The sequence below is a fragment of the Hypanus sabinus genome, chromosome 31 (assembly GCF_030144855.1).
Source record: "Hypanus sabinus isolate sHypSab1 chromosome 31, sHypSab1.hap1, whole genome shotgun sequence".
NCBI classification, from domain to species: domain Eukaryota; kingdom Metazoa; phylum Chordata; class Chondrichthyes; order Myliobatiformes; family Dasyatidae; genus Hypanus; species Hypanus sabinus.
Window position 1 is genome coordinate 33360854 of NC_082736.1, and position 15279 is coordinate 33376132.

General features: G+C 48.7%; 1 protein-coding gene across 4 annotated transcripts in view; it reads left to right on the forward strand.

The window, feature by feature from the left end:
- ganabb (glucosidase II alpha subunit b) overlaps positions 1 to 15279 on the forward strand; it is a 95775-nt gene that overhangs the window by 42518 nt on the left and 37978 nt on the right. For all 4 annotated transcript variants that reach the window (XM_059955376.1, XM_059955377.1, XM_059955379.1 and 1 more), the window contains 6 exons: positions 1400 to 1553; positions 2577 to 2812; positions 3125 to 3251; positions 5447 to 5526; positions 11516 to 11659; positions 14886 to 14982. In XM_059955376.1, the coding sequence (XP_059811359.1) occupies positions 1400 to 1553; positions 2577 to 2812; positions 3125 to 3251; positions 5447 to 5526; positions 11516 to 11659; positions 14886 to 14982 (838 nt within the window). The remainder of the gene's footprint in view (positions 1 to 1399; positions 1554 to 2576; positions 2813 to 3124; positions 3252 to 5446; positions 5527 to 11515; positions 11660 to 14885; positions 14983 to 15279) is intronic.

Below are 15279 nucleotides of genomic sequence, written 5' to 3' on the forward strand. Positions count from 1 at the left end.
TTTAGTCGTTAGTCCTCACATGTGTAACTCCTATTTCTGGCCATTTTGTAACCTTTCTCCATGCCAACACTGATGTTACTGACCTCGGCCTCCAACACTGCCAGGAGGCTGAGGTCAGTACAAACCAGAGTAACTGAGCCCCATATATATCCCGCTGAGTCCTCCACAGCCCGGCCTCATTGAATTTTGGGTAAACCTGCTCCCCTTCCACCCCTTTCTCCTTCTCAACCACCCAGGTCTTCCTATACAATCTTTTCCAAACACAGCACCCTTATGTCCAATTTTAATCTCCTCCCCCCGTGCACTCCACCTGCTGATCACCCGCACGTCCCTCTCTCACAGTCCTCCTACAACCCCCTCCCATTCCCACTTGCTCACACGTTTCTGCCCTTGACCTTCCTAAACCATCTGTGGCCCTTCGTGCGCACGGGTCACCACCCAGCTGTCGCTCTGTCCACCCTTCCCCACCCAGACTCCGTCAAGTGTAACGCTGTTGCATCACCAGCAGTCGGGGTTCAATTCCTCCCGCTACCTGGATGCACGATTTCCCTGTGGCCACCTGGCTTTTCCCCTCAGATGTTCCAGCTGTTACTGGGGGAAAGTCAGAAGTCAATGTGATGTCTATTTCTGCTGGACCCTAAGGGTCGCAGTGGCAAGGGTGCGAAACAGATTTTAATTTTTTCCCCCTCCCTCACCCCCAGTTCATGCTGACGCAATTGTATTTCTGTGCTATATTGACTGTCCTGTTGTACATGCTGTTTATTACAAATCGCTATGATTGCACCTTGTACATTTGGATGGAGACATAACGTAAAGATGTAAGGATATGCGAAGGATGTAAGAAATAAATTCAGTTCAATTACTCCTTTAGCTTAGAACTTGCACTCAGTAGCCACTTTATTATGTACACGTGTACCTACTCATTGATGCAAATATCTAATCAGCCAATTGTGGCAGCAACTCGATGCATAAAAGCAAGCAGACATGGTCAAGAGGTTCACTTGTTCAGATCAGACGTTAGAATGGGGAAGAAATGTGACTTTGACCATGGAGTGATAGCTGGTGCCAGGCAGGGTGGTTTGAGTATCTCAGAAACAAACTGCTGTTTTCCTGGGATTTTCGCACACAGAGTCTCTAGAGTTTACAGAGAAGGGTGCGAGAAGCGAAAAGGATATCCAGTGAGAAACAGTTCTGTGGGTGAAAATGAGAGAGTTCACACGAGAATGGCCAGACTGGCTCAGTGTTGAACCTGGAAGTGGATGGGCTACAGCAGCAGAAGACCACGAATATACCTAGTGTCTGCTTTATTAGATACAGGAGGAACTAAATGAAGTGGCCAGTGAGTGCATGCTATTTGTTTGTAGCTGCCATTCTTTAACCGAAGCCACCGTTCTTGCAGACCCTCTTTGGTAAAATGCTCGACTATGTGCAGGGGGCAAACGAAATTCCTCAGACAGATGTCCGCTGGATGTCAGAGAGCGGAATCATCGACGTTTTCCTGCTGCTCGGACCGTCACCGTTCGACGTCTTCAAGCAGTACGCCTCTCTCACAGGTACGTCGGCAGAAAGTGGGGAGCGAACGTTGTGAACTCAGTCTCCTGAGGCCTGTCCCCTATTTGGTGCAAAACATCTAGACCCAACTCTTGGTTAACAGTGTGTCCCATCCCTTAATAATCTAATACGTTTCAATCAGATCCCCTCCTCTATACTCAATTCCTCTTGTTATAAAAGCCACTGCCTGCTGTACGTGCATGCTTGCTTTCATTGACTGATGTACAAGAACACCTAGATCTCGTTGTACTTCCCCTTTTCCTAACTTGACTCCATTTAGATAGTAATCTGCCTTCCTGTTCTTGCCACCAGTGGATAACCTCACATTTATCCACATTAAACTGCATCTGCCATACATTTGCCCACTCACTCAACCTGTCCAAGTCACCCTGCATTCTCATAACATCTTCCTGACATTTCACACTGCCACCCAGCTTTGTGTCATCAGCAAATTTGCTAATGTTACTTTTAATCCCTTCATCTAAATCATTAATGTATATTGTAAACAGCTGTGGTCCCAGCACCAAACCTTGCGGTACCCCACTGGTCACAGCCTGCCGTTCCGAAAGGGACCCGTTAATCACTACTCTTTGTTTCCTGTCAGCCAGCCAATTTTCAATCCATGTCAGTACTCTGCCCCCAATACCATGTGCCCTAATTTTGCCCACTGATCTCCCAGTCTATCTCATTGTGGCCCTTTCATTTTCTCTGTAACAGTAACACTATATTCTACGTTTTACTACTGCTTTCCCCATTTGATGTACATAATTTTAACTCTGCTTCTCATTCCCATTCCGTTGTAAACTGTCCTGTGATTAGGTTAGGGTTAAATAGGTACGTTGTTGGACGGTGTGGCTGGAGGGGCCTGTTTCTAAATAAAAGTAAATAACGGAATGATTTGTCTGGATGGCAAACAAAGGCTTTTCACTGATTGTCATAAACCAATTAGCAGTTACCAAGAGGGTGGCCACTCTTGTACTGTATACGTCCCAGAGATGCACTGTCCTCTGTCGCCCTCCCCACAGGTACGCAGGCCCTCCCCCCACTCTTTGCCATCGCCTACCACCAGTGCCGCTGGAACTACAATGATGAGGATGACGTGCGGACCGTGGATGCCAGCTTCGACGAGCACGACATCCCCTACGACGTCATCTGGCTGGACATTGAGCACACGGATGGGAAGCGGTACTTCACTTGGGACCCCAACAAGTTCCCCAACCCCAAGGAGATGCTGCAGAACCTGGCCTCGAAAAACCGCAAGGTATTGGGGCAAAGTGGAAAGGGGGGGTTGCAAACCATATTGCGTTGATTGTGAGAGTGCAAAGAGTGCGGGGTGAATCGATTGGGCCTCCTGGCTCTCTCTTTTTACACGTGCTTTCAAGTGCGTGCGTTTTTGTCTCGGTGGGCACGGTTTGTTACTCCTGCACTATAAGAGCGTACCAGGGTGAATGTAACTCGGTAAAAACTTTTAATCCTACTGTTCGATTGTTGTTCATGCTCCACGCGGGTATGACAGGGTTTGACCTGCTTGTACCACTGTGATTGTGAGCTTTGTGTTTGCCTCCCCTGACAGATGGTCAGCATTGTTGACCCCCACATCAAGATCGATAGCGGCTACAAGATTCACAACGCCATACAGTCCAAAAATCTCTACGTAAAGACAAAGGACGGAAACGACTACGAAGGCTGGTGTTGGCCAGGTAAGGGATGCTGATTTACTTATCAAGTGTACATTGAAACAGACCGTTGCATTAAAACAACATGTTCCGGGATGTGACTTGGTAAGACACCAACAATAGACAGCCCTTCTAGCCAGCACCGCCATTCACTTTGATCGTGGCTGATCATATCCCTTGACCCCGCTATCTATAAGAGCTCTATCTAACTCTCTCTTGAATGCATCCAGAGACTTGGCCTCCACTGCCTTCTGGGGCAGAGCATTCCACATAGCCACCACTCTGGGTGGAAAAGTTTTTCCACATCTCTGTTCTAAATGGCCTACCCTTTATTCCTAAACTGTGGCCTCTAGTTCTGGACTCACCCATCAGTGGGAACATGCTTCCTGCCTCTAGTGTGTCCAATCCCTTAATAATCTTATAACACCAACTAGAACTACAAAACCGCGATTATTAAGGTAGAACTGACCAACCAGGGCCCCTCTCACTGCAGCACCCCTCCCTTTCTGCCGAATCCAGGGTGCTGTTCATAACTGGCCTGATGGTAAAGCCCCAGAAAATTACCCCAAGCGCTTCCCCCACCCCACCATGCTCTATTTTAGAGCCTTTCCACCGAGCCTGAACCAATCACTTGTCACCGCTCTTCTCGAGTCCCACCCCTGTGTTCAGCTAACTTTTCACATTCCGATGGCCGCTCCCACGGTATCGCGTTCTCACGGTGAATTCCCGAAGGAGCAATCACTGTTTCTGCAGCCACTTCTCTTGCATTCCAGGCCTTGCTGGTGGTGAGAGACGCTCGACTATAGCACAAAGATTAACCCTTTGCGATGCGCGTACAGTGAAGCATGTGGTTTACGTTAGCAGCTGGCACGCCCCAGGCCGTGTGGGGTGGGGGCAGCCCGCGAGTGTTGCCGTGCATGGCGGCCCCGGCGGGCCAGCCCCTCAGTTCAGCAGAAGGAAACAGGACCACAGCAGCAGAGTCAGCCCCTTTCCCAGTCTCACAGGCCTGCAATCCCAGGACGGGCCACCCCAGTCTGCAATCTCAGGTCACTTGCCCAGCTGTGGACTAGCCAACATCGGGCTTCTGACCTCTGGACAAGCTGGTCCAAGGCTTTCAACCTTCTGGCCTCTACCTCCATAGTCTTTGACTTTGGAGAACAAGCAGTAATCCCTTCCTGCCGCCTCTTGCTTTGAGGCTCTGAGTTCCTGTTTAGAATACTTTCGATACTCATCTCCCTTGTAACACTGGAAATTTCTCACAGCAACTTCAGTGTGCATTTGTTTGGCACCTCCTATGACAGGAAAATGTCTGTACCGTTAGAACATAGCACAGGAACAGGCCCCAAGACCCAGGAGCAGAAATAGGCCTCTTAGCCCATTGAGTCGGCTCTGCCATACCATCGTGGCTGATTCATTATCCTTCCCAACCCCAGTGTCCTGCTCCCTGTATTTTTTGATGCCCTGCCTAATCGAGAACCGTCATTCTCCGCTTCAGATGTACCCAGTGTCTCGGCCTCAATAGCCGTCTGTGGCAACGAATTCCACAGATCCACCACCCTCTGGCTAAAGAAATTCCCCCTAATCTCCGTTCCGAAGGGACGTCCCTATTGTATATCCCAGGATCAGGGATCGGTTTGGATTTTATTTCTTGGAGCATTGGAGAATGAGGGGAGTTACAAAATTCTGAGGGGTGAATCGGGTAAAATGTAAGCAGGCCCTTTCCACCGAGGCTGGGCGACACTCGATCTAGAGGTCGGGTTAAGGGTGAAAGGTGAAATGTTTACGGAGAGCTTCTGCACACAGGATAGTGTGAGTGTGAAGCAAGCTGCCAGCAGAAGTAGTGCATGTGGGATTGATTGTGACATTTAAGAAAGTTGGGATAGGCCATGATGGGGGTCAGTGGGACAGGACAGAATAACCTGGGCTAGGTGGGTTGAAGTCTGTTTCTTTGCTGTAGTGCTCGTGACACTATGAACCACAGGGAGAGGAGCAGTGCAGAGATGGTTGCACGTAGAATGCTCTGCAAACTCTCTTATCGTTCCACTCAATTTGTTCTGCTGTCAAGAAATAAACTCACTCTTCGGTTGTTAAATCTCATAGCGTGGGTTTTGGAACGGGTTCTGACCTTTCCCCCGCTTCCTGCCGGCGGTCTGAAGCTCCGAGTGCTCATGGACCAGTCCCGCCCGCCCGCCTACTCATCACTTCTCTGCTTGTCCTAGGCTCCGCAGGGTACCCTGACTTCACCAACCCCGAGCTGCGATCTTGGTGGGCCAGTATGTTCGCTTACAATCAGTACGAGGTCAGTTCAAGCTCCTTGGCGTGAGGAACGTGCGTGCGCGGTGTCGGGGGATAAACATTGGGTGGTCACCCTGAATCCTGGGAACTGGGTATATTACCGGAATTGGTTTAATATTGTCGTGTGTACTGAGATACAGGGAAAAGCTTGTCTTGCAGATTGTTCATACAGATCAGATCATTTACTCAGTGCACTGTAAAGAGTAAAGTGTAATGGAGTCTTTTAACAAGCTGCCTTTGATCCTAATGTTACACGTTTTCCTGCTTTCTGTATCTTCTGCCCGATGGGATAGGTTAAAGTGAGAATATCCAGGGTGGGAGGGGACTTTGATTACATTAGCTGCTTTCCTGAGTGAGGGGGAAGAGTAGGTGGGGTTAGTGGAGGGGGTGGGTGGTGGATTACCTGGTCCAGCAACCGACTCTGGGACCCATGTGGTCACAGGGAGTACGCAGAGGGTCTGGGATCGAACCAGGGTCTCAGTTTTGGGGATTTAGTCTGGACTTGGTGTCTGAGGCTCCTCGCTTCAGAGTCCCAACAATAATCAGCCAGCACTGATGGATTCCAGTTGCCATTTCTCCGTGACTGCATTGTCCTGGTGAATCCTTTCACCGTGCTCATCACTGACAGTGCCAGGGAGGAAGCTTAATGGGAATGCAGAAAATGAAAACTTTAGCGACATGTTGCACTGCATGGTTTTGTGTGCTTGAAGCATGTTGTCAACCAGCTCCACGTGGTTTAGTGCTCTGTAATTGCCCAGAAAATTTCAACAACATCCCTGAAAGCCTTCCGTGCAATTTTCTCCGGTCCCACTAGAAGTTCTGCGAATTGCCTGTCATTTATGACCTGTTTGATTTGTGGACCAACAAAAAATGCCTTCCTTAATCTTGACATCAGTTAATCTGGCTTGAATTATGAATTGAAATAACAAAATGAGGCGATTTTTAAAAAAATGGTGCATGACAGGGAAATCTCATGGTGATATTCATGATCAACAGCCCAAAGTAGATAAGATACACCTGAAAGCAAAATTTTTTGTTGTCCTGTGTAGCTTATATCTCTGCCACCTGACAGGTAAGGCAGCCGTCGCTCCCAGGGGATCATGCGTTTCCACCTGTGTCCTCTCCAGGGTGCAAGCCTGGACGGGAAGATTTACTGTTGCCCGTGCAGTGGGTTCCCCTCTTCGCGTCACTGACGTAGTCCAAGGGAAGGGCAAGTGGCGATACAGTTTGGCACCAGAGTCGTCACAGAGGTTGCCAGGATGAAGTTGTAATCAACATCAAACTGCCTTAGGGATCCCAGCTCCGGATTTCTTCCTCGGGGTTTACTCCCGAAGCCTTTCCTGTGGGTGGGTATAGCTGCAAGGCAGCGGGGGTTTGAAATCAGAGTTTTCAAATCAGAGATGAGCCCCACCTGCCCAAAGCAACTGGTCTTGAGGCGCCAGTGGTCCGCCTTTACCCCTCGTCAGCAGAAACAGTTCCGTCGGGCCTAGTAACAAAGCCACAAGTGAAGGCCGAGAGTTGGATTTGGTTGTCAGAGGCTGTTATAGGGAGTGAGAGCTTGTCCCCATACCACCCCCGGTGATGACAACCTTATGAAAAACTGACCTGACCCGATTTCCAATGCATTCCTCATTACTGGAAGGACGGGCTGCTTTATGGAGGGTGCAGAGAAGATTTACCAGATAAAATGAAGGGCTTTGTAGGAGAGAAGGGTTAGAGTGATCGTGCAGTGGATTAAAGGGTCGGCACAACATTGTGGGCCGAAAGGCCTGCACTGTGCCGTGATATTCTCATTTATTACGAGATTAATCTAACAGTTGGGAAGGATTTTTAGGTACATAATTGGTCACCTTTGTTTCAGAATGCCACTATAGGCAGCAAGATCAGGGTTCAATCCCCACCGCTGTCTGTAAGGAGTTTGTTCGTCCTCCCTGTGACCGTGTGGGTTTCCTCCGGGTGCTTTGGTTTCCTCCCACATCCCATAGATGGTGAGGATTAGTAGGTTAATTGGTCGAGTGGGTGTAATTGGGCAGTGTGGACTGGTTAGGCCGGAATATCCTGTTACTGTGCTATTTTACTAAATAAAATAAAAATATATACATTCTGCTGGTGTGGGGATTTGTATCAGTGCCTGTACTGATGAAACAATTAGAAAGCAGAGTAGACAACACGAGTGAATCTGCAGATGCTGGAAATAAATAAAAACACAAAATGCTGGCAGAACTCAGCAGACCAGACATCATCTATGGGAGGAGGTAGTGACGACGTTTTGGGCCAAAACCCTTCATCAGGATTGAAGTAACATGGGATGGTGGAGGAGGGGGGATAAGAAGTTGGGAGAGGGATGAAGTAGAGAGCTGGGAAGTGATAGGCTGGAGGGAAATGGGCTAGGGGGAAGGTGGAGAATTATGGGAAATAAAAGAGAAAGAAAGGTAGGGCTGGGGGGAGATTATAGTGAGGGGGGAAAGAGAGAGAAAGAGAACCAGACTAAAGTTATAGATAGGGATGGGGTAAGGGGGGGGGGGGGCAGGGGTATCAACAGAGGTCTGTGAGTTGAATGTTCGTGCCGGCAGGTAGGAGTACCTAGGCGGGAGATAAGGTATTGCTCCATCGACCTGCGTGTGGCCTCATCTTGATGGTAGAGGAGGCCATGAACAGACATGTCGGAGTGGGAGTGGTCTGTGGAATTGAAGTGTGTGGCCACAGGGAGATCCCGCCACTGCTGGAGGACTGTGGCTACTAGTGTGCTCCTAAGAACGGTAATGTACAAGTCACCAGCTGCATTGTTTTACAGTCATAGAAAAGTACAGCACAGAAACAGGCCATTCGGCCCATCTAGTCCATACCACACCACTTAACCCTACTCCCATCAACCCACAACGGGACCATAGCCCTTCATACTCCTACCATCCATGTACCTATCCAAACTTCACTTAAACGTTGAAATAGAGCTCACATGCACCTCTTGTGCTGGCTGCTCGTTCCACACTTTCACAACCACCTGAGTGAAAAAGTTTCCCCTTGTGTTTCCCTTAAGCTTTTCATCTTTCAGGCTGAACTGGTGATCTCTCATTGTCCCTCCCACCCTCAGTGGGGAAAGCCTGCTTGCATTGAATCTGTCTATACCCCTCATAATTTTGTGCATCTTTATCAAATCTCCTCTCAATCTTTTTATGTTCTAGGGAATAAAGTCCTAACCTATTGAATCTTTCCTTATAACTCAGGTCCTTCAGACCCTGCAACATCCTTGTAAATTTTCTCTGTGCTCTTTCAACATAGCTTGCACCTTTCCTTTAGGCAGGTGACCAGAACTGCACATGGTACTACAAATTAGGTCTGATACAACATCAATGTAACATGTGTTATGGAGTTACAGATCATTGAAACACACCCTTCGGCCCATATAACAATTACAGCATGGAAACAGGCCATCTCGGCCCTTCTAGTCCCTGCTGAATGCTTACTCTCACCTAGTCCCACCGACCTGCACTCAGCCCACAACCCTCTATTCCTTTCCTGTCCATATACCTATCCAATTTTACTTTAAATGGCAATATTTACTTTCCCTGTAACTTAGGTGCTGAAACCCAGGTAACATTCTAGTAAATCTCCTCTGTACTCTCTCTATTTTGTTGACATCTTTCCTATAATTCGGTGACTGGAACTGTACACAATACTCCAAATTTGGCCTCACCAATGCCTTGCACAGTTTTAACATTACATCCCAACTCCTATACTCAATGCTCTGATTTATAAAGGCCAGCATACCAAAAGTTTTCTTCACCATCCCATCCACATGAGATTCTGCCTTCAGGGAACTAGGCACCATTATTCCTAGATCACTGTGTTCTGCTGCATTCCTCAATGCCCTACCATTTCCCACCTGATCCATTCTGCCTAGTCCCATTGACCCGCACCTGCACCATAGCTCTCCTGTTCATATACTTACCAAATTTTCTCTTAAATTCTGAAATTGAACCCACGTCCACTACTTCCGCTGGCATCAGTTTTGAAGACAGCAACCTGAGGATGAGAGAGGGGCCCCTCCACCCTCCCACCCAATAACATCGCCCTTCTGATGGTGGAGGGAGCCTTTGGATATCATCATCTGTTTAGCTGCATTTGCAATGTGCAGTGCCCCCTCAGTGGAGTTGGCCCTGGGATTTGGCCCGGCGTACAAGCGTGTGCAGCTGGGTGGGTTCGGAGGGGTAGAATCAGGTAGAGATTAGCTCAGGAACTCCACTAAAAGAGCCAGACTGGGAAACGCTGAATGAACCTGTAGAGCACTAACGTCACTTCTCAGAGGAGATTTACCGGTCGGTACTGGAAAGCTGCTGGGATTGGAGAGCTCTGGATTAAAGCTCCAGTTTCTCCCACGATCCAAAGATGTAGGGTTAGTGAGTTGTGGGCATGTTGGTGCCGGAAGCGTAGAGACACCTGTGGGCTGCCCACAACGCACTGTGTCGGTTGCTACTGCAAACGACGCATTTCACAAGATAAGTTTCCATGTACACTTTGACAAATAAAGCTCATCTTTAGAAACACACACAGAACGCTGGAGGAACTCCGTAAGTCAGGTAGCATCTATCTTCATCAGGAATGGGGAGGAAAAGGGGCAGATCCCAGCCACCTTCTCCCTCACCTTGACTTACTCATCACCTGCCATCTTGTACTCCCCCTCCCCCACCACCTTTCCAGTCCTGATGAAAACCTTGTGTTCCATCTGCGTAGCCTCCAACCTGATGGCATGAACATTGATTTCTCAAATTTTGGGTAATTGCCCCCTTCACTATTCCCCCATTCCTGTTTCCCTCCCTCATCTTTATCTCCTTACCTGCCCTTTACCTCACCTGGTGTTCCTCCCCCTTCCCTTTCTTCCACGGTATTATGTCCTCTCCTATCAGATTCCCCCTTCTCCAGCCCTGTATCTCTTTCAGCAATCGACTTCCCAGCTCTTTACTTCACCACTCCACCTCTCCCGGTTCCATCTATCACCTTGTACTCCTTCCTCTCGTCCCCCCACTTTCTTACTCCGATTTCTCTTTCTTACCCCAGTCCTAATGAAGGGTCTCTGCCTTAAACGTCAACTGTTCAATCTTTTCCATAGATGCTGCCTGGTCTGCTGAGTTCCTCCAGCATTTTGTGTGCATTACTTTTGTAGCCCCCCGGCATGCTTAAGGCTCACTCAACTCGCTTCCGAAGGGAGCAGCCTTCGGCCCCACCAAACTGGGTAATCAGCTTGTGTGGATGCTGTGTGATGTCCCCGCCTCGCCAAAGAACAAACAGTACACCATATGCGATTAAATGAGTAAACTTACTAGAACTAGAGATTACTAGAACTAAGTGATTAATAACGATACAGTATATATAAAGGAAAAGAAAATAAAGAAAAGGCACCAAAACTTATCAAAGTCCAAACCACTTCATGCACAGCCTTTGGAGCTCAATTACTGAAGTCTTCTGGCCACCATTCGATCCCCTCAGACCTCAACTCGTAGCTCAGGACCACCCGAAGTGATCAACCAAGCGCCCCCTGTTTTTGTCTCCTCTCCTCACCGAAAGCCCTGGCCTTGGACCCCCGCTTGGGGTCTGTTCCGTCGCCAGTTTACAGCATCGCATCCTCTCGCCCTCACCCCCTCGCGCCGACTCCCCAAAAACCCACCAACAATAGTTTACAGACCCAGAAGAGAGAATAACATTAATCCCAATTGGTTAACAAATGAATACAATTCTCGTTATCAGTAATTTTAACCCGAACAAAACTGCGAGAGAAAGCACTTATCATAACAAAGGAGCATTCCTACTTTTAACAAAACCAAGAAGCCATTTTGATTAACACACGCAGTAAGAAAAAAACCACAAAGAAGAAACCCCCTTATTTCCAGCGTCTGCAGAGTTTCTCTTGTTTGTGATCTGCAGAATCTCTTGTGCTAAAATGGTTTCTCTGGGTCTTTAACGCCCTTCTGGTTTTCCTCCCCCTCCTCTCCCCCAAGGGATCCATGGACAACCTGTACACGTGGAATGACATGAACGAGCCCTCGGTGTTCAATGGGCCAGAGGTCACCATGCACAAGGACAACGTCCACATGGGCGGCTGGGAGCACAGGGACATCCACAACCTCTACGCCTTCTACGTGGTGAGTCTCGGCCACGGGCAGTCCGGGTACCTGTACCTCGTGGAGCTTTTACGCTGCCGTTTTGATTTATCTAACCGGCTTTTTAATTAATCCTCACGAGTGTTTATGACGCATCTCTCATTGGGTAGTTCAGCATTGGTTTGCTGTTTCCAGCAGGTGGCAAGCTTTAGTTTCGCATGCCGTCCAGATCACTCCGTACATTCAGTTAGTGTAAAGAAAGTCAGGAGGAGTGTTGTGTAAACCCAAGCGATTTTGCAGTTGCTCGAAATCTTGAGAAAGACATGAATCTAGTGCCTGCTGAGGTGGCAGAGCAAATAGAGGCTTTTTAGAGACATTTGGATAGGCACGTGGATGTGAGGAGGACATTGTGTAGTTAGGAGGGATGAGTGGGTGTTTTTGATTTGCCTTTAGCTGGTTCAGCACAATGTTATGGGCTGAATGGCCTGTTCCAGTGCTTTACTAATGCTAAAATGCCAGAGGAACTCAGCAGGCCAGGCAGCATCTGTGGAGGGGAATAAACAGATGATGTTTCGAGCTGAGACCCTTCATCAGGACTGGAAGCGAAGGGGGGCAGAAGGCAGGGTATTGAAGGTGGGGGCGGGGGGGGGGAATACAGTATGAACACAGGAGATTCTACAGGTGCTGTATCCCTGCACCACCTTATTCTGGTTTCCTCCCCACTCCTTTTGCAGTTGTGATGAAGGGTCTCGACCCAAAGCATTAACTGTTCATTCCTCTCCACGGGATAGAGCATTGCATTTACAGACGGAGTGCAGTGCGGGCAAACGCAGTAGGGTAGATTGGAAGATCGAGAATTCATCTTCAGCTTGTAAGAGTCTGATGACACTGGGGTGGACCCTGGTGATGAGAAGTGTAGACAGAGTCCGTGGAGCGGAGGCTGGTTTCTGCGATGTGCTGAGCTGTATACACAACTCTCTGCGGTTTCTCGTGGTCACGGGCCGTACCAGGAGAGGATGCTTGCACCTCGTGGTTAGGACAAAGGGGTCAGCCGCTGCCTGGAATCACCATTGTGTGTGGGGATGGGGAGATCCCCACAGGGCAGCACGGTAGCGTAGTGGTTAGCACAACGCTTTACAGGACAGGCGACCCAGGTTCAATTCCCACCGCTGCGCCTGTGAGGAGTTTGTATGTTCTCACTGTGACTGCACAGGTTTCCTCCGGGTACTCCGGTTTCCTCCCACAGTCCAAAGACATACTGGTTGGTAGGTTACTTGGTCATTTAAAATTGTCCCGTGATCAGGCTGGGGTTAAATCAGGAGATTGCTGTACCTCCATAAACAAATAAATAGAACTTCAAAGTAAACTCGTTATCAAAGTACATACGTTACAATATTCTGCTACCAGAAATTTGTTTTCTTATCGGCGTTTACAAAAAATACAATAAAACTTTTGAAAAATTGTACAAGACTGGCAAACAACCGATGCGCAAAAGAAGAAAAAACGTGCAAATAATAAACTAAAACGTAACTCGCAGAGTCCCCGAAAGTGAGTCCATGGTTTAGAGAATCAGTCCAGAGTTGAGGTGAGTGACATTATCCGCACCGGTTCAGGAAACCGATGATTGAGGGGTAATGACTGTTTTTTGAACCTGGTGGTGTGGGACTTGAGGCTCCTGTACCTCCTTCCCGATAATAAAGAAGAGCTTTATTTGTCAGGTACGTCAGGACGTACAGTGAAATGCGACATTTGTGTCAATGACCAACACAGCCCATAGGTGGCACCGACATAGCATGTCCACAGCTCTCAGACCCTGACCTGTATGATTTTGGACTGTGGGAGGAAACCTGTGTGATCGCGGGGAGAATGTGCAAACCCCTCGCAGGCAGCGGTGGGAATTGAACCCTGATTGCTGATGCTGTAAACGTTATACTAACCACTTCACTACTGTGCTGTGGTAGCGAGAAGACTTGCCAGCCGGGCCGGTGTGTGCCCAGCTCAGGAATGTGCCGGAGCAATGTTCCTCCACACCTGCAGCCCTTCTCCTTCGGCTGGCAGAGGATACTGGGTGAGGGACAGACTGTCAGAACGAGGAAATTTAAGGAAAGCATCCTGGATGTCCATAAAATCATCAGACGTAGGAGCAGATTTAGACCAATCGGCCCATCGAGTCTACTCCATCTGTCCGTCATGCCCATTCTTCTGCCCTCCCCCCCCCGTCACCTTTGACATCCTTACCAATCAACCTAAAGAGTCTGTCAAACTCCACTTTAATTATACCCAGTGACTCGGCCTCCACAGCCGTCAGCAATGAATTCACCACCCTCTGGCTGAAGAATTCCCTCCTCGTCTCTGTTCTTAAGGGATGTCTTGTATTCTGACACTGCGCCCTCTAGTCCTAGACTCCCCACTATAGGAAACATCCTCTCCACATCCACTCTATCTGTGTCCTCTGGTCCTAGACTCCCCCACTATAGGAACATCCTCTCCACATCCATTCTATCTGTGCCCTCTAGTCCTAGACTCACCCCACTATAGGAAACATCCTCTCCACATCCACTCTATCTGTGTCCTCTGGTCCTAGACTCCCCCACTATAGGAAACATCCTCTCCACATCCACTCTATCTGTGTCCTCTGGTCCTAGACTCCCCCACTATAGGAAACATTCTCTCTACATCCACTCTATCTGTGTCCTCTGGTCCTGGACTCCCCCACTATAGGAACATACTCTCCACGCACACTCTATCCGTGTCCTCTGGTCCTAGACTCCCCCACTATAGGATCATACTCTCCACGTACACTCTTTCAAGCCTTTCAAGGACATCCTTCGCACATCTTGATGGCATGGGTTTCCCCTGGGTTTGGGGTTCTAGGCTTCTCAAACCAACCGCGTGTGAGCTGTTTAAGTCAACGTCAGAACAAGGAGTTGGCCATCTGTCCCATTGAGCCTGCTCCATCGTGCAGAACATCATGTCTGATGTTACCGTGGCCTCGGTTCCACCTACCTGCATTATATTAGCTGTTGGTCAGTCCTTGTTTATGTACAGTTTTTCATTTTGTCATTTTCCTGTAAATGCCTGCAAGAAAATGTATCTTAAGGTGACATGTGCGTACTTTGATAATGCGAACTTTGTCTTTGAGATGGCCTGTCGGATTGGTTGAGTGAAAGTCTGGACGCATCGGGAAGGCCTGCTCACTGTTTTATCACCTTCGGGATACTATGCCTGTCGGGAACTGATTGCTCATTCCCCTCTTCTCGTTGTGCAGCAAATGGCCACTGCCGAGGGTCAGATCCTGCGCTCCGGCGGCACGGAGAGGCCGTTCGTCCTCACCAGAGGCTTCTTCGCCGGGTCCCAGCGTTACGGTAAGGGCTCCCTCACTGACCGCACACATCGCGAACTGCCCAGGTGTCACGTGCAACGGAGTTAGGGGAAACAGAGCACCTCCATTTTTCCTTCATCTGTGGAGTCTCTTAAATGTCCCTAACATATCTGCCTCTATCACCACTCTGGTACTGCGATCCACACCTGCCTGCCTGTGTGTGTGTGTATAAAAAAACACTTACCTCAGGGATCCCCTCATTCCCCCCCCCCCCATACTTTACTCCAATCATCTTAATTTTTACCCCTCATATTAGCTGTTTTCACCGTGGGAAAAGGTC